Here is a 20,184-nt window from a genome sequence, read left to right on the forward strand (position 1 = left end):
TCTATATAGGTAATTAGATACTGATATAGATAGAATACAATATTCTGCAAATGAAACCATCAAGAAAGCAAACAAACCCACAGGATGGTAGAAACCATTTGCAAATCATATTCTGATGGTACTCATATCCAGAACATATAAAGAACTCTTAACTCAATAATGAAAAGACACATTTGAAAATGGGCAAGAGATCTGGAAGATACTTCTCTAAAGAAGATACATAAATTGGGGCACCTGGGTGGGTAAGTCGGTTAAGTGTCCGACTCCGGCTCAGGTCATGATGTCGAGGTTCATGAGTTCGAGACCCGCATCGGGCTCTGTGCTAATAGCTCGGAGCCTGGAGCCTGCTTCGGATTCTGTGTCTCCCTCTCTATCTGCCCCTCCTCCACTCCCTCTCTCTCTCTCTCTCTCTGTCTCTCAAAAATAAACATTTAAAAAAAAAGAAGATAAATAAATTGCCCATAAGCCCATGAAAAGATTTTCAGCCTCCATTGTCATTAGGGAAAAATCAGATCAAAACCCCAGTGACGAACTTCACACCCAGTGGGATATTTATAACGAAAAAGACAGGCAACAGCAAGTGTTGACAAGTATGTGGAGAAATTAGGACCCTCATGCATTGCTGGTGGAAATGTAAAATGGTGCAGCTGCTTTGAAATACTGACAGCTCCTCAAAAAGTTTATCCTAGAGTCACCTGTATGACCCAGAAATTCCACTCCAAACTACCCAAGAGAAATGAAAACATGTCTCCACTAAAACTTGCATACAAATGCTCATAGCATTATTCATGATAGCCAAATGGCAGAAACAACCCAAATGTCCATCGGCTGACGGATGGATCAACAAAATGTGGTGTGGCCGTACAATGGGATGTTATGGAGTCATAAAGAGGAATGAAGTACCGATGCATGGTATGACCCAGATGACCCTGGAACACGTTACGCTAAGTAAAAGAAGCCAGGCACAAAAGACCATATGTTGTATGATTCCATTTACCTGAAATGTCTGGAGTAGGCAGATTTACAGGGACGGAGAGATGAGTGGTTGGTTAGGGATGGTAGGGTGACTAGGCAGGCAGCAGGGAGTGGGGGGTAGTCAATAATAACGGGTATGGGGTTTCTTCTAGAGGAGGTGAAATGTTCTGAAATTAGGTTGTGATGATGATGACACTACAACTCTCCGGATGTACTAAAGAAACTGAATTATACACATTATTGGTGAGTTGTATCGTATGTAAAGTGTATCCCAAGAGAGCGGAGTGTTTTTAAAGCAAAATGTTAGCAAATTAGGCCCTTTCACACCTCCCGTGAATCTAATTTTAGAACCAAATTTTTGCAGACAAATGTGTATATCTGAAACACGTATACTTAATTATTGTCATGAAGTATGTTTCCTTCTAAGACGTAACAGGTTTTTTGTTTGTTTGTTTCTTCCTTAGCCACAACAAGTCGTTCAGAAGAAGCCTGCTCAGGTAAGAGATGGGCATTATGATTTTCTTTTCCTTCCTTATTAATATAAAGAGTAAAGTGAAAAGATATAACCCAAAATTAAAGCTTAAATGTGTCCTTTTCTAGTTTTGATTATGTCAGCATCCCAGTATTCATGAAAATTCGTTGTGTCCTTCAGACAAAGCCAGGAATACATAGTCTGAGTTGTGTCACCAAAAACCGTAGGGGGCGCCTGGTGAGCTCAGTTGATGGAGCTTTTGGGACTTTGGATCTTAAGGTGTTTTAAGGCTGAGCCTCACGTTGGGTGTAGAAATTACTTACAAATAAAATCTTAAAAGAAAAAAGAAAAGAAAACCCTAGAAGATCAAGGCCTGAAGTGTACAAAGCAAATAGAAATCCTTTAAAAAGTAAAATCTTTATTTCCGTGCCTCATACGAAATATTTAATGATCTTACCATGTGTTTTGCCAATCTTAAACATCAAATTTTGTCCTTTCCTTCTATCTACCCATATTCCATTGACTTGATACAGGACTTATTAGCTGAAAAATACATCGTGATTCATGACAGGAAACCTATCTGTTCATTGAATTAGTCCATAACCTTGGATAAGCCAAAACATCCTCAAAGAGGGCTGAGAAACTGGGAAATTAAGTCATACCAATTTTGCAGATTGATGAACCCTCAGGTCCTGCCTTCTTGGCTACGTCACAGTTTCTGAGGTGTTGGCAACGTCAAAAGGAGGAGCCGGGTTTACTTTTCTTCCTCTTTCTGCTTGGTGTTTTTGTCCTAAATATAATCTATACATGGAAACATAAGAATCGTATCTATTGAGGAAGTAGATCTTGAAAGAAGAAAAAACCTGAAGGTTAAATTAACCACGAGTAAATTTAACCAAGAGTCAACTTAACCATTCTTAAAGTATAAATATGTCCCACAATTCTCCCCTTCCAAGTTTAAAGAGATACCCAGGAGATCTGGCTTTATCACACAGAAACTGCTGAAGTAAGGTGTTAGCCGGTGTTGTGGGTTATCAAGTTCTTTGTAGATCTCTTTCACATAATTGAAAATACCCGTGTGATCTTTTCTCTGGAGGTCTCTAAAAAGGTACTTTGCACCCTGTTCTCTTGGGACAATGTTGCTTTGACTGGGAAAGACCATCCGAGCAATCTTATGTGTCTACCATTCTTTACAAATGCTGCTTGAAAGAGAACTGAAGCTTCTAAACACATGTAAGCATGCAGGGAAAATGTGTCAGCGTAATTACATGTGTGTGTTAAGTAGCATAAAAGAGAGTTAACATGAAAAAAATTTCTCAGGGCTGCCCCCATTCCTAAAAGCCAACAGTGGTAGGGGGAACTAAAAATAAATACCGGTGTTTGAGTGTTTGTAAACAATATTAAACAAAACAAAATATAAACAAAAGCTTGACATTTTAAGCAGGAGATTGCGAATATATTTAGCCTCTCATCTTTCATCGGTAAGAAAATCAAGACAAAGTAAATTTAAAAGTCAGTTCACTTGAGCCAAAGGATACTGCCGTGTTCACTGTTGCATCACTGGCTATGAACATTCGATTAATAACCTTCTGTGGTCTGTTAACAACATTGACTCAGTATCTATTCTTGGTGTTGTAGGGAAGATGAGGCACATGAAATAGTTATCGCATCCAAGAAATGTGTAATCTGGTTCAGAGTTTCTTAGCCTTAGCTGCATGGTAGAATCACCTAGAGATTATATAGGACATACATATATCACCATGTACCTGAACTGTGTATATGCCTGAACCCTGCCCAGTAGTATATGCAGAGCCAGCCCTTGTGAGCCAATCGTGAGCACCTCTTTCAAATTCTTGTTAGGTGACGTCCAGTAGGGAGCTTGAAATCGACTCTGATGTAAGTATTTACACCGTGGAATTTGACAGCTGCTACCTATGCCACCGGCCCTATGCCTATGCCACCGGCCCTACCCTTCACTGATTCTGACTTTTTGGGGTCTGAAGACCCAAGCATCGGTATTTTTTATGAACCCCCCAAGCGATTCTAATGTGCAGCCAGAGGTGAAGATACTTGGTGAACACACACGAGAAGACATGTGAACGTTTGTTGAACAAATGACCACAGAGTGCCAATGGATATGAGGCACATAGGGAATACAGTCGGATGAGTGGAATACCGTGTGTTACTTACGGGGATAATTCCTGGAAGACTTTTTATTTTGTGTTGCCATCTAGTTGCAGAGGGGAAAATGGAGATATAAATTAGGGAGACAGAGATGCTATGAATGAGATGAGTGGCATATTCAAAAGTAGAGGGGCAGAAACAAATAAATTACAGGTGGAGATTATCAGTGTGTCGGAAACGGATTGCAGATTGGTCAGTAATACACCAAGAAATAATCAATGTTTTCCCAAGAAGCTCAGGAATGGCAAAGAAGGCACAGATAGACTGGGCTGGTCTTCGCTGATCCGTGTGGTTGGGTTACAGACCCTGCTCCAGAAGTTGCCCTTGAAAGGAGAGTTCGGAGTTAAAAAAAAATAAAAAATAAAAAAAGAATGTGAGCTCATTGGGCTTCCTAATCTATATTGTCTAAGGACATAGTGATGAATTATATAAACATGGGGGCTACAAGGAAGTTCATGGAGGATAATGTAAATTTAACACTACATTCAAAAGGATCTCTTCCTTTTCCATCTGTTTATTTCAAAATACCCTCCCAGATGGCTTTTCCATGTGGCAGTCTGGATTAACTCAGGCTCATATCCTTTCTTCATCAACAGTACTATATTCAGATCCTGTTTTGAGGTGGTGAAAATTTTAATACAATGAAGTATTTCACATCTAAAGAAAAGAGCTCGGCAGCGTGTAAGGAGACCTAGGTTTTGCTTTCTGGCCCCATCACTGGACGAATTAATCTCTCTGTGCCTCATTTATCCATCTGTGGACTGGGATCATAACAACACATCTCCCTTACTCCCAAGAAAACTTTGAGAGATCCATAATTCTATAAATTCCAGGGAGCATTACTATGTTCTGACTTATTTGGGGAGGCTGGATTTCTAACTTCCGGAGATATATACTCTCAAAAAGTCTAGAATTCTAATTCGTCCAAAACTGTCTTTTTGACCTCAGGCGTTTTCCCTGCACGTTTCAAAAAATAAAGATTGTTTAATCTTTAAGGGGGAAATGTTACAGTGATTGCCACATCCTCTCATTAGGATTGAAGCAGTCAGAACCACTTTTCTTGGCGGTATGTCGCAATTACAAAGACTCTATTGTGAAATATCCCAATGCCATCAAATTCTGAAATTTGAGAATTCCAGAGCTTCAAGAGTGCCACTTCTGGAAACTGGTATACAAAGCAGCAAAATTCATTCTGAGGAGACAAGTGTAGAATTACAGTAAGTCCCCAAATTGAGATATGTGTTTATGTATGTAAATACATGTGTCCAGAGAAGAATAAAAATTTAAGGGAAACCCTGCTGCCAGGGTTTGTGTTTATAAAGTCGACCAGGTGCCATCAGCTACAGACGTTAAGTGTGTCCCACATCCTAAGGGGGAAGTTAATGGTCTGTTAAAAATCTAAAGAGAAAAATCTGCAATATTCACATTAATTTGTTTAATTACAGAAACGGTGAGAACAAAGATTACTAGGGCACTCTATTTTTATTTAAAATGGCAAATTAAGCAATAAATAGAAATGAGCTCATGTCTTCGTGTTTTAGCAGTGTGATGCAGTTGACTTCTCGGCCACATGGAACACATTCTTTGGTAGGAAACAGTGGTGGGATTTGTTGTCGGCGTTGCTTTTATAAAAGTTAACCCCATACAAGTATCCGATTATTATTATCGATAGAGGGAATGCTGTTCCTCGGCTTGTCACTTTGATGAGACTAAATCTCACGCCCTCTCAGACCTCTAGAAAGGTTTTGCTGGTCCGTCAGATATCTTCTTGTTTCTTGGGTTCCTTCTCTGAAGGCTTTGAACAGAGATCCAAAGTGACTCCTGCTAGATAATTCAGACAGTCTTTTCTCACCTGAGTCTACCCAAACGGGAAAATCGGCTTTAAAAATCCTAACGGTTCTCCTGACTTTCAACCCAGTTTCCTCATGGTTGTTCTGCCCTGGCAAGCGCCACCTCTAGCAACGAAGACAGGTATAAACCTGCTCCTTTTCAATTTCCCAACGAGAGGCTTGGAAAGTCCCCCGTTTCTAAAAGAGCAGAAACAGAGCTTTGTGTTTTGAGGTAGAATCTTTACCTGCGAGTAACATCTTCTGGGGGGGGGGGGGGTGTACCAGGGCAAAGAACTCTCAGTAAGCCTGGTTATCATGGGACTTTTCCCCTCTTAAAAAAAAAAAAAAAAAAGGTTGAATGTTTTTACAGGGACTTCAAGGGCTGTTTTAAGGATGTTTATATTTCAGACAACCTAAACATTGTTTGGAGCAAAAGGAGAGATTTCGTTTTGGGACAAGCACGTTGATGAATTGCAGTCAGCATCTTGTTCTTAAAGAAGGCATTTTGACTGGGGGCTCTCGGTCTAGACACACAAAGGAGAAAGGAGGAGGGGGAGAGAGGGAGGGTATTCTCAGTCCAACACTCGTCTTTTAAATGGTACCTTGGCCAATGCAGTAAATAATTCCTAATAAATCCGATTTGCAAATAGTCACTCTCCCACTGCACCGTGATTTATGCTGCCCAAGTCATAAAGAGCACTGATTTATTTATTTTCCTACTTAGGCTCTTTCAAGCTGGCAAAACATTTTGTGGGCCAGTAATTGTTTGGTACCAACCGGCAAAACACGAAGAATTCTATCAAAGCCCAGCCTGAGCGGCACTGTTTTGTTGTAGAGGAAATACTTTTTGATTTAACCTCTGACCTCTGACATTGCAAAGGCCAAGGGAAAAGGAGAGAGCACAGCAGAAATCAACGTTTAACCCTTACAGTAAAATCCCTCAAGGACGTAACAGCACAGGTGGGGCAAAGAGACATATCAAAATTATTATTAACCATAAACATATGAAGTAATTAGCTTAGCCAACACTTGTAATAAGGGAATATGAGCGAGGTGAAGTCAGCTGTGTTTTGGCAGAGAATGTCTCATAGAGATGACATAAACTTCTAACAGAAGTGAAAACACATCACTCAATGTAAAAACCTCCAAAAGGCAAAAATTTAGTGTTTCTGGGTTTGCCAGATTTCCTATATGAGTTTTTTTTTGTCTTTTTTTTTTTTAAGTATGATTGTTTTTAACTATGTGAAGCCCATGGATCAGGCTAAAAATGAAACTGGCAATGTCTGCCTGCTTTTCCTCTGCGTGGTGATGTGAGTTGAATAAACACCAATTATTTATTCAATAGGTAAACTTTCTTCTCATTATCCAAACATGCTGACCCAAATTAATATGGATAAATAGTAACTGGTTTTAAAACCTGGTCTTTCTAAGAAAATCTGTAATGTTTGAATAGAAACCTATTGCTTTGTCCAAGATACTTCCTTTACGTTCAGGAAGTGTTTGCTGAACACTCAAATGTATATTGAGTAATTATTTGTTGACTTACTGCTGTTACTGATATTTTCACAATCTTATTCAAAAGTCCTAACCCAGGACAATGAAAAACATTCGGTGAAAAATGTTTGACTAAAATCCAGCAATGTTCTCTTCCCTGGCGACAAATACAACAATATGCAAAATTTATACACATAGAAAACAAAGAGAAAAGGTTTCTCCTGGTCTGTGCCACCGATAAACACATCTGGAATGGAACCATTGAATACCCTTTAACCTAGCCTTTTCAAAAACTGCTTTGCATGAAAACAAGAACATTCCTCAACCATTTTTGGAGATGTTGAAATAAACTTCCTTCTTCTGAATGCTTCCTTCGTGCAAAAATCCTTTTGCTACATCTTTAGTATTTTTCAAACCTGAGGCTCCTTTAGTAAGCATTAGAACGGGCATGGCAAATCCATACAGCTCACCATCCTCAGAAAGGGCGACTTACAGGATCTTGAAACTTGCAGTCAGTTTATCCGTGAAATGATTTCCTTATCTGCAAAGTGTGACTCCCTTCTGAAATCAGTGGTAAATATCCCTTCACCCCAGGAAACAAATCTGCATATCCTGGGGATGAACGTGACCTCTGTTTAGGATACTTTCGGTGACAGCACCCTGATCAAGGACACAGACGAGAGAAACAGGAATGCATTTGAGAAATCAAAAACATCTTGTTTTGTTTTCTTTTTCAAGGCTTTATTTAAAAATCGTGTGTTTCTTTCTCACCAATCTATCATTGAATCACAGGTAAAGAAACACACAGAGAATGAGTAACTGCAATTAATCATTATTCCACACTGTATCTTATAGGATTTTTTTTCTCTTTTTTTTTTTCAAAAATGTTCCCATTTGGTTGTCACATTTTCCCCTCACACCCTGCTGGGCAGTTAGGTGGGTATGGTCATTACTGGTCTGACACAGTGAGAATAGACGTGAGTTACACAACCCATCAATGCCGGGGCTGATGTCTGTGGTCAACGACCTCTAGGATCAACCAGTCTTCTTTACTTTAAACATCCCTCAATAAAGACCTTAACACTGACTTTATCAAGTTGATGGTCACACATGCAGGATAGTCCTGACGCTTGTATATTTCTATAGACATAAAGCTAAAATAAATAAAGCACTAGGTACAAATGCCATGAATATCCCAACTTCTTAAGTCTCCTTTTTCAAAAAGTATATTCCCCTCCTAACGTTTCCACCAGAATACCTTCCACTTGCCAGATTATCCGGTTTCTATATGTTCCATTTAACGTATTTTTAAAAATCTGATGTAAAGTTTTCCTAGTTGGAGGAAATAATCACTTTCCATTAAGTTAAACAGCCTCAATCCATTTTTTAAAAAAATTTTTAATGTTTATTTAGTTTTGAGAGACAGAGACAGAGTGCCAGCAGGGGAGGGGCAGAGAGAGAGGGAGACACAGAATCCGAAGCAGGCTCCAGGCTCTGAGCTGTCAGCACAGAGCCCGATGCGGAGCTCGAACCCATAAACCTCGAGATCATGACCTGAGCCGAAGTCAGACGCTCAACCGCCTGAGCCACCCAGGCACCCCCCTCTTTTTTTTTTTTTTAATGTTTATTTAAATCCATTTTAAGTTAAAATATCTGACAGAGAAATAGAAAAACTCCATTTTGTGGTCTTGCGGGTCACTTAGCTGCAGCTGGAACTTGAAAAATTGGTTTCTGGTCATTGCTGCTGAGGCAGAGAGCCCGTTATTTCTTTTCGGGTGGGACTGGCTGGAGATACTCAGCAACGTGAAAAACTCTCAAATGTGTCTGTCATTCTGAGTCCTTAACGAGTTGGACACGTTAAGATGACAATAAGAATTTGTCACTAAACCATAACGACTCTTTCTAGACAACCAGGTATTTGTAGGTTTATTGGCAAGATAGCTTAAATGCAGATGTATTTTTAGCCTGCAGCATTTTTATAATAACAGAGTTGCAGAATTCTTTGCAATCAAGGAGAAGAAATAAGGATTTATTAAAGCCGACATGGACTTCTGGGATTTTGCACTCCTTACTGCACACAAAGAGGGGGATCATGGGGACCCAACTCCTAAAATTTGTAAGGAGAGCATTTCCGTTTCCCGATTCCATTTAGAATTCACCGGCCCCTCTTCCACTGCAGACCTGCTGTTTAGTCTGCATCTGAAAATTAAACCCAGAGCTTCGGCTCTCACATTAAATACTAAACGTTCCTCCAGCACACGCCCTCACCCGCGTCTGTGTGCTAAGATCTATGATTAGACTCTTAAGACGTTTAAAATTCCATCAAGCATTAGAGGATAAGGCTGGATATTGGGCTGTCTTCTTCCTCCTTTTGAATCAATTAGCGGAAGTAAACCCAAAGGTAAATGCCACATGCGGAGTGGAGATAAGTGCAAACTCTATTTCTGGGTTTTAGGGGGGTGTTTTTGCAAGCTTAACGAAAGCAATGAAAGAGTTACATTTATTAAATTCCTCTTCCCCCCCCCCCCGAACGAAAGAAAAACTAAGGCAAAATGAGTGCAATTTTCCAGGAGTCATAATAAAAATACAGTCCTCCAACTCTGCCCACTTTCCTTTCCCTCTCTTCAGTTTTCTGCCCAAAAGACTCGCGTGTTTCGCCCCGATGTGGTGCTGCCTCCATTGTCTCTGTAAAGCAGCCGCGTGAGTGGCTGGGAGCTGTTCAGTGTTCAGAGGTCTTAGTGGCCGGTGCTCGTAAAAATGTCACCGTGCACTTCCACTTTGAAAAGTCCTCTTATCCTGCCTTCCCCCAGCCCCCTCCCGACAGTTAGCCTCCTTGACCAGACGGCTGCTGGTTTGCCTTCCCACCTTGTGGACTGGCCTAACTCTTGGCTCTCGGATTTCAGTCTCCCTATTGCCTCAAAGCTGCTCTTGGGGGGGCCTACACCAGCTCAAAGGTCCTTTGGCCATGTGTTGCAAGCATGAAGTAATTTAAATAAGTATCTCGAGGTGCAAGCTATTGTCTGTCCTAAGTGGAGGTGTCTTCTAAGCCACCCGAGAAGGTTGAATCTCAGGGGTCCCCACCAACTACTCTCCTATGGAAATAAGAGTCTTTGGGGACGTCAGAGCCAGCTGCTGCTTCCCTCCATCACCCGTTTCGGTCCGCACTTGGCACCGCAGAAGGGCCCGTGTGAAGTCTAGTCAGCTGCGACACTTGGGGCAGCAGAAGGTGGGTGTTCCAAGTTCATCTTTTTTTTTCCGGACAGGGAAGATTTTTCTTCTCCTAATTACACCCGTACTTTTGCCACGGCAAACCACACATGTAGCGAAAAGTCAAATCACTGCAAAGGTGGCCATGTCACCACCTTGGAGGGTGGCCAGTCAGGGCCATGCCAAGAAGAGAGAACTCTCCACCTACTAGACATGTGAGAAAACCATCATGCGGAGCATGTGAGAGCCACATCACTTCCAGAAGTTCGCGGAGTGAGTCTCCCACTCTCTGACCCTCTAGTTATATACCCAGTACTAACTGACAGCCACCAGTAGAAGAATTTCAAGGTCAGCGGAAAGACACATGAATAAAACGACTCTCCGTGTTGTGTTAAGAACGGTTAAGTAAAGGAAACAATATGAGGGACCATCATTTTCAGCTGAGTTGTGTCTCAGGGATTTAAATAAACCACTCACATATCGGGAGCTTCAAGAGCTCAAATCAAGCAAAGTTTCTGGGAATGTTTTGAAAAGCTGATCACATTCCATCTACTACAAGGTCTTTGTAAGTTCATGGCCTGAAAATTCTATTTCCTTCCGGATCTGACAGTACTGTGGGTTCCAGATGATATAGAAAAATCGAGCAGTTAGAAATGGAATAATTACAGCTAAATCCAGGAGGTTTTCCAGCTTGACGGAGTTCTAGTAATTTGTTAACCAGAAGAAGAGGGAATAAAATCTACCTGCCAGCTTTTATGCTGTGGTCTGTTTCAGAGCGGTACTCTTAAGTTCACACCTCATGTCATCATGAGAAGTGAGTCATTTGGGGACGGATGAGGAGTGTATCTGCCTAACAACTTAGTGACTTTCTGGAATTTAAATATTAAGTGAAAAGACAAGGTCATAGGGCAGCCGAACCTTGGCTTGTCTCTCTTTCGGCTGTCCATGGCTTTGATCACGCTACATCCTCCTTTGTGGCCAGGGCTCTGTAGAGAATCTCAGGGTCATGGCCTGTTGCCTATCAAGAGGTATAAACCTGCCGCTTAAATATGTGAAGCCCTCAGTCTGGGGGTTGGGAGCAGGGGAGGTAGCTTCATACGCTCCACATTTCCCACATAACCCGAAGCAGACTAAACAAAACCGGTGTGAAATCTCACGACTTGATGCTGCTGCGGTTATATTTTTTAAGCTGTAATCCATTCATTTGTAGGTGTGTTTATTCCCAGGATTTACAGCTTTCTCGGTCTTTGGGGGAAGAGCATGTTTGAAACCTTTCGCAAAGGGTTTGCAGTGAGCAGTGATCTGTGATTAAAGCCCAGGATGGAGAGACGGAGAGAGAGAGAGAGAGAGAGAGAGAGAGAGAGAGAGAGAGAGAGAGAGAGAACACGTGCACGCACACATGCATTCATGTGAGTGTGTGAGTGCCCGTTGGTGTGGGCTTTTTTTCCTCCCGTTTGCTGCTCTTACGCAAAAGCGTCACACATGGTAGCATTTAGGAGCTCCTTCACAGCTGAAGTGTTTCAAACACTAATGAATGGAAGTTTGGTCATATAACGCAGACAAGCTTTAAGGCACGCTTTACTGAATGGTGCACTGTAGTGACCTGGGAAAGGAAGAGGGGTATAAATTGTGTCAGTTAGCCACCCAGACAAAATGAAGCCATGTGGAAAATCAAATCTATTAAAGTATGAAGACTGTTATAAGCTGTTCTAAGCTGGCCATTCTTAAAGGGGCTCTGTTTGCTGCCGGAGTAAATGTTTATCTCTTCTCCCAGATCTTTTTCACATGCCGTCTGAGGAGACAATGTGCAGTATTTGATAAAAAATCATCCTCTCACTAACGACGCTTTTATCAGAAATGTTTATTGTCTCCGCTTTACCACCCATGTCCCGAAAGGTACTTGCACGTTTGTTAAATAAGCAAAGGGAAAGAGAACCGTGTGCGGCTTAAGCCAGCTTGCAGAAACTCCCAACAAATTCCAGAGCCATGGGGAATCAGAAAAAAAAGAAAGGAGGAGGAAGAATTAGACTTATATGGAGAGGAGGTCCTGCAAAAACACACATATTAGATTTTCCCTGCTTGGCCGGCCCACCATTAAGTGTTCGGTTGATGTGGACTTAGTATTGACATTCAGCAGTCATGCCAAACTTTGGTCATTGTCTTAAAATGTGCTTTAATAAATACAAGAATGAGGAACTCGATTTGGAGAGGAAGTTAGTAGTCAGCTCTCGCAACCCTTCTCCAAGCTCGTTTCTGTGCTCACACTGCCTCTGCCCGGTGGCGGTGGCGTCCTGGTCACGCACAGGTTCTGGCGCCCGTCTGCCCCGCCCAATTCCCGGCCCTACTCCCTCTGTAGCTTTGGGTACATCGCTTTCCATGCCTTGACTTTTTTGTCTATAAAACGGGGACAATAACAAACAATCCCCGAGAGCCTCCAGTAAGCCTCTTGGACGTATCAGCTATTACTACCAAGATCTGAAGGACAGGTTCATTTGAGTCTTAAGAAAGGATTTCCCTTGACTTGGGTTCTTTTCTTACTTGTGCTCCGGGTTTGTAAAACTGATGACCGGCACGCTGTCGGGAAAAATTTATCCATTTCTTTTTTACTCTGATTGGTGAGTGAGCTTACATTGGCCTGACATTCTCTGGACTGCACACAATTGAATTTGCTGACCAGCCGCCATGATGTCAAGCCTTAAGTCAACAGGGGCTAAATGACTCTGCTCTGGGAAAAAACAACACCTTGATTCCTCAATTACAGTTTAAGAAGCCCTGGGAATGAGGGCTTGCCAAGCGTCCGCATCCTCTTTTGCAGCCAGCAGAACGTGCTGTGGAGACAGGTCGTCTCTGAACCGTTGGCAAAGAAGAGCCCACACTAAATGGTTGTGCCCTTTGTGTGTTCCAGGAGGAGACTGAAGAGACATCCTCACAAGAGTCTGCAGAAGAGGATTAGGGGGCGCCAACATTCGATTTCTACCTCAGCAGCAGTTGGATCTTTTGAAGGGAGAAGACACTGCAGTGACCACTTTCTCTATTCCCATGGTCTTTCCACTTTCATCTGGGGGGGGTGGGGGGGTGGGGGGAAGGGGGTGGGGCGGGAGCAGGGTGGGGGGCGGGCGGGGAGAAATCACATAACCTTCAAAAGGACTATATTAATCACCTTCACAGTCCCAGGTTTAGTGAAAAACTGCTGTAAACACAGGGGACACAGTTTAACAATGCAACTTTTAATTACTGTTTTCTTTTTTTCTTAACCTACTAATAGTTTGTTGAACTGATAAGCAGGAGCGGGTGGGTGAGAAAAACTCCGAATCGGGTTTAGTCGAGCATGCACTGCACACAGACCAGAGAGCGTCACGCTCCTGACGTGGGGCGCTCCCCACCCCGGGAAAGGCGCAGTGTTCAACACTGTGTACCGCTCGGCCACCGCCCGACCCGCTCGCCGTAGTGAAGCTTCTGTTTAGAACACCAAAGATAGGACTAGATACTACTTCTCTCTTTTTCGTATAATCTTGTAGACACTTACTTGATGGTATTTTAACTTGTAGTTCCAAACGAGACGAAACGCTGATGTATCCTTTCATCCAGCTAACAAACCAGAAAAAAAAGGTTATGTTCCTGTCTCAAAAAGGGAAGTCAGCAAACAGATATTGCCAACGCCTCTATTTATGGATCTCACACATATCAGCGGGAGTGATACATTTACCCACGGCGCTCGCTTTCAGGAAAACGCCCATCCGTATAGAACCTACTTCCTACAGAGCCAAATGCCACTGAGCAATAAATCACACTTGTTAGCTTCAAAGCATTTAAGGAACCTAGACAAGTCAAATTATCCTCTTTGTAATTTACTGCAAAGGTACAACAGAGTAACATACGATGAACCCGCCCGAATGACGATGGGGTGGGAGGAGCGAGATCTAAATTTCTTTTGCTGTAGTTATAGGACAGTTGAAAAAACAAAACAAGCAGTCCCTCTCTGTCTCTCTGTCTCTCTGTCTCTTTCCATTATGTATCAGTTTCCGTGAAAGACCTAAATACCACTTACCTCAAATTAAGCGTACGTATTACTTCAAGTAATACGTTTTGACATAGGATGGTTGACTGAGGTGCTTTACTTCGGCTTCAGCCCACCGTCTCTTCATTCAAACTGCACTTTTAGCCAGAGATGCAATAATATATCCCCACTACTCAATACTACCTCTGAATGTTACAATTAATTTACAGTCTAGTACTTATTACATGCTGCTATACACAAGCAATGCAAGAAGAAAAAATAACCTAATGGGTAGGTGATGCTAATCATCTGTGGTTCTTTTTGTACACTTCATTACAGTTAAAGAAGCAGTCTCCTTACTGTGTTTTCAGCATGGCTATGTATTTTTCTATTTTTTTTTTTAATTAAAATTTTACAAATACTTGTTTCAGCTTCTCTGCTAGATTTCTACATGAACTTGAATTTTTTTTTTTTTTTAACCAAGTCGCTCCTAGGTTCTTAAGGATCATTTTCCTCAATCACACTACACGCCACACAAAATTTGACTGTAACATTTGAATCTTACCCTCCACGTTTGTACCTCAAATGAATTGTTTAAGGAAATGGACTAATTGACTTGCAAAGACCTACCTCCAGACTTCAAAAGGAAGGAACTTGTGACTTGCAGCATCCATGTGTGTCACGGTTTGATGTTGTTCAAACCGCAGCGATCCCGAGTCCAAACTATTTTTGTAAAAGACGTTTGATAGAAAGGAACACCTTTTTACATACTTTTGGCAAAGAAAGAAAGAAAATAAAGCCAACCTTCAAAGAAACTTGAAGCTTTGTAGGTGTGATGCGACAAGCCCAGCTTTTGCATGATGCAATCAAAAATCTATGTTTTTTTCAGATTGGTTGAATATGAGAAAATGCTTGACAGATATTTTCATGTATTTTACACAAATGTGATTTTTGTAATATGTCTCCACCAGATTTATTTTAAACGCTTCTTATGTAGAGTTTTTTATTGCTTTCTCTCCTAGTGAGTGTGCTGACTTTTTAACATGGTATTATCAACTGGGCCAGGAGGTAGTTTCTCATGATGGCTTGTGTCAGTCTGGCTTTTAGTACTGAAGCCAAATGAAACTCAAAACCATCTCTCTTACAGCCACTTCGGGGAGGTCGTTTCAGAGGCCACACACCTCTCGGAGACTGGCAGATGGCTCACTGTTGTGAATCACCAAAGGAGCTACGGAGAGAATTAAAACTCAACCTTACTGTTAACTGTGCATTAAATAAGCAAATAAGCAGTGGCTCCTAAAAATAAAAGTCCCATCCCGTATCTTTGGTTGGGCCTTTCGAAACCTCATTGGCCAGCTCGTAAAACTGAAGCAAGTTGCTCATGTTGGCCAAACTCGGAGCACCGAGCGATTTCCATCTCTGATGAAGTTACTCTTTTATTTCCTATACGTTGTACAATCAAAACACACGACTACCTCTTAAGCCCCAGTATACCTCATTTTTCATACTGAAAAAAAAAAAAAAGCTTGTGGCCAATGGAACAGTAAGAACATCATAAAATTTTTATATATATAGTTTATTTTTGTGGGAGATAAATTTTATAGGACTGTTCTTTGCTGTTGTTGGTCTCGGCTAAGTAAGACTGGACATTTAACTTTTCTACCATTTCTGCAAGTTAGGTATGTTTGCAGGAGAAAAGTATCAAGACGTTTAACTGCAGTTGACTTTCTCCCTGTTCCTCTGAGCGTCTTCTAACTTGATTCTTTGTTCTTCATGTAGAGTTGCTGTCTATGATTGTACTTTGAATCGCTTGCTTGTTGAAAATATTTCTCTAGTGGATTATCACTGTCTGTTCTACACAATAAACATAACAGCCTCTGTGATCCCCATGTGTTTTGATTCCTACGCTTTGTCATAACTCCATTAAATGAGTAATAAAGTTTGGTCAAAACAGGTCATGGAGAGAGACATTCACAAGTCATTTTGTCGCACCCCCTGCATATTGTGGGCCCACGCCTCTACGTACCCTGACCTAACGTTTTAAAGTACTGTGCTGCTTAAATCAACTGCCCTAGATTCGCCTTTCACGGTCTGGCATTTAATCCTACAAAGATGGCCTTAGAATTAATGTAAAGGAAGATTAGGCTGTAGGTTAAAACTGGAGAATCTCTCCTGAAGGCTGGCGTCTACGATGTTGGTAAGGGAAGTGGGTGATGATATCCTCGGTATCTTTCAAGTAACGGTTGCAGAGCGTGCCAAAAGTTGTTGGGTGAAGAGAGTAAGACGTGAAAAGACACCGAGTGTCTCTGGATAGGAGTCTCTTACTTTATAAGAACCAGAAGCAGGGTCAGAATTATTCCACCAAGTTCAAGATCCCCTTTACATCTCAATTGCTGATTATGAATACATCCAGGAGTGTTCCAAGGCTAAAATCTTCTGGTTTATGCTGTCACCACTGTCACTAAAACCCTTCCTTTAGATTCTTTGGAAAGACTTACCCTTAAACATCTCCTGTTGGGGAATTTATTGTCAAATTTATGACTTGACTCCTTTCATTTATTTTCACAGCCAGTATTCTCTGAGTGCCTACTTTGTGCTAAGCCCCAGACCAAGAGACCTTCAAAAGATCATCTTCCTTAGAGAAAACTATGCAGGTAGAGAAATACAGGCAGCATATGGAAAGAACCAAACACATTGCTTAGGCAACAAATGGCCAGAATTCGGAGGAGGCAAAGCCATTTCCCCGCTAGAGTGGATCATTAGTTCAGCCTATTAATAGACCAAATGTATTTAATATAACCCATATTTAGTCTCTTCATTTTTATTAACATACAAAAGCACATAAGAAGAAATTACTTCTGGAAAATGAAAACAAATAAACCAACAGAGAATCTTTGGCTTGAAAAAGAAAGAATAAGACGAGGCATGGTATGTCCAGAATAGAATAAGGAGATGAATAAGATTAACTTTTTACCATATTGTAGAGTTGAAACTCACTAATAGATTTCTGAATCAGGTTTCCCTTTTCATTTTAGAAAAATTACACTATTGCTTACACACAATAAGCATTACACTTATGAAAATTATTATGTGAAGAAACATTTTAGGTTTAAACCTAAGTTCAAGGAGGGTGTCCAAAAAAAATCAGCCAATGCATTCAAATAACAGTGGAGTCCCTAGTATGTGCTAGATATTGTTTGGGATAATAAAGGTAGAGGACATTTCATCCTTGCCCATCAAGAGCCACAACTTTTCATGAGGGACTTGGACCCAACGGGGAGCTGTGTAACTAGAATGTTCCCGAGTTACCCTGCAGGTGGTGGGAGGCATCCTGAACCCCCTGCTAATGACAGGGATGAATTGCTGGCCGTTTCACAAGAGGGCTGTTGCATCACCAACAGAGAGGGATCCTGTGCGATACCGACAATGAGTCTCAGCCAGCGTAGCATTCCATATGTGTGCGGGGAGGGGAGGTGTTGTTCAGCAGGGTTAGGTACTCGACTGTTGGATGAATTCAGGAATGGTAAGTGGTTTAGAAGTATGGGAAGTAATAAAAACAAATAAGGGGCGCCTGAGTGGCTCAGTCGGTCAAGTGTCTGACTCGATTTTGGCTCAGGTCACAATCTCATGGTGTGTGAGTTCAAGCCTCAAGTATGGGATTCTCTCTCACCCTCTCTCTCTCTGCCCCTCCCCCACTTGCGTGCGCGCATGCTCTCTCTCTCTCTCTCTCAAAAAAAAAAATAAAAAAATAACAACTGAAGAATGAATGACAGTGCCGTCAGTGTGGCAGGATGCAGACCCATACTACAGATTAGTGAATGAGACTTCAGAAAAGTGAAACAATAGGAAGCTCAAGAGTGGAGAAGAGGGCAAAATGGGCTTGCTTCTCATCAAGCTTTATTTCCATAAGATGACTTTTTATTGAACAAGACTAGTTCTTAGAGTCAGGTAGGGTCCTCCTTGAGCAATTACTCCTCAGATCTAGGAAATCTGGCCTACAGGGGGAAGAGAAGTTGAAAAGAACCAAAATCACTTGTGAAATATGGAATGCAGCTGGGTAACGTCCAGAGAGTCAAAAGGTAGCAACAGAGGTCTACACCCGTAGTCTTGAGTTTAGCCATCTGTGAAACTTGGCAGTCTGTGCTCGGCCTGAAGTAGGTGGGAAATGGCTGTGAATGTGACCCTCTGCCTGGCTCTCTGCTCCTCTATCCTCAGACTTTTCATTCAGGAGGCCACCCCTGCCAAGCCAGCCATGGGAGGGGTCTGCCTTACTCTCATACCAAGGCCCCGGGTACAGCCAATGGGAAAATGCTTCAGGTCAGTAGTCCCCCCGGTGTATCCAGTTTACAATAGTTGGGTTCCTCTCTTCTGCTTCTGAGCCTGATTCACAACCTTAAGAACACACCCCCACCCCATTCATGCAGGGCTAGGCCCTTGCCTTCCTCCCTGCAGCCCTCCCAAGGCCCTCATCCTTTGTCTGTACATCGCTCAACACTGGGGCTGACCCCTTGTGACCTGCTTGTCCCATACCCTCCTCTCCTCTCATCTGATTACCTACTTTCTCGCTTTTGGACTTCACCTGGTTTGTGGCTGCCCTGATCCTAGTTTAAGCATACATTCTCAGAAATGTAGGATAACATTTGAAAATGCTCCTTTGCCAGAACCTAGATGGTGGGTGCCTGCTTTGGGAGAGACTTGCTGGGGTAGGGTGGGGGTGCGGAGGAATGGCGGATGCAGGTCTCACCCCGTCATCTGCTGCCCCAGAGAAACAGCAGGAAAGAGGAGCTCTGGAAGGCGCGGCCACAACTTTCCCCTGAATACTCGAGATCTCAGAAGCTTCAGTGTCCTCTCAAGCCATGTTACCAATTGGTTCTTGCTTCTGCTGGTCATGTCAGGCACGTCTTAGAGGAATCTTAGGAAGAGGAGTTGCCATTTAAGCCGTGACACTCCAAGACAGGCAGTTAATTTCAGTTAATATTGAGACTCAGGTCATTCAGTCGCCTTTCAAAAGTGTCTGATGACTGATGTCCAGGGACACTGGACAAGGTATCCCACTGCACTGTAGACGCAAAAGGTGTGAGCTCTGGAACTAGACCGCCTAGGTTTGAATCCTGGCTCTGCCACTAACTAGCTGGGGGACCTTGCACAAATCACGTAACCATGCTGGGATCCGTTTTTTCATTTTTTTTAAGTTTTTATTTTAATTTTATTATTTACTTAGAGAGAGGGGTGGGGGGGTGGGCAGAGAGAGAGAGAGAGAGAGAGAGACAGAAAATCCGAAGCAGGCTCTGTGCTGTCAGCACAGAGCCTGATGCAGGGCTCGATCCTACAAACCGTGACCTGAACTGAAATCAAAAGTCGGACGCTTAACCAACTGAGCTGCCCGGGCAACCCATTTTCGTTTTTAAGTAAAAATAATAACCTCTATCTAAAAGCGTTGTTAAGAGGATTAAATAAGTCTGTGCATATGAAATGATTAAAAGCACTTGGCATATAGGAGATGCTACACAGTGTTGGCTATCATTTTGGCTATTATTTTGGCAGGGTGGGCTTAAAGCTATCATTTTTTCCCCGTATTTGATCTTTGGCACACAAGGGTATCCTACAGATTCGTGGGCAAAAACATATCAGGGTTTTCAAACCCCATTTTGGTTGTTGGGAAATCATTAATCTACATGCAGACTCCTTTTTCCCATTGTGGTTTGCACTCCGTTTGAGGTCAGTGGAATTGCTAACCAAAGAGCCATCCCCCCCCCACCAAATCAGCAAAATGCAAGTTGCATCCATTACAGTGACGGTCTTAGGGGACTCTGAGGCCCCACAGCTTCAGTTGTCTGAGGGGATGCTCACTTTCTGCATCCATTTCAGCCAAGCTCTCAGCCCTGGATGCTCCAGGTTCTTGTCTTTGGTCTTGGTTGAAAGTATCACAGTGTTGGGGTACTGATCTTCTCGGTGGTCTCCCTCCTCCTGGTGCATAGCATCCAGCTCCTGTTACTCCTTCCGATCCCAGCCGCTAGCTGTGCCCA

At 42.3% G+C, this 20,184-nt stretch overlaps 1 protein-coding gene across 2 annotated transcripts in view; it reads left to right on the plus strand.

Annotated features, from left to right (window-relative positions):
- HMGA2 (high mobility group AT-hook 2) overlaps positions 1-13,220 on the plus strand; it is a 139,946-nt gene extending 126,726 nt beyond the window's left edge. For both annotated transcript variants that reach the window (XM_045466526.1, XM_045466527.1), the window contains 2 exons: positions 1,440-1,472; positions 13,067-13,220. In XM_045466526.1, coding sequence (XP_045322482.1) covers positions 1,440-1,472; positions 13,067-13,114 — 81 coding nt within the window. In that variant the 3' untranslated portion in view covers positions 13,115-13,220. The remainder of the gene's footprint in view (positions 1-1,439; positions 1,473-13,066) is intronic.
- Positions 13,221-20,184: the final 6,964 nt, after the last annotated feature.

The sequence above is a fragment of the Leopardus geoffroyi genome, chromosome B4, assembly GCF_018350155.1.
Source record: "Leopardus geoffroyi isolate Oge1 chromosome B4, O.geoffroyi_Oge1_pat1.0, whole genome shotgun sequence".
Taxonomy (NCBI): Eukaryota; Metazoa; Chordata; class Mammalia; order Carnivora; family Felidae; genus Leopardus; species Leopardus geoffroyi.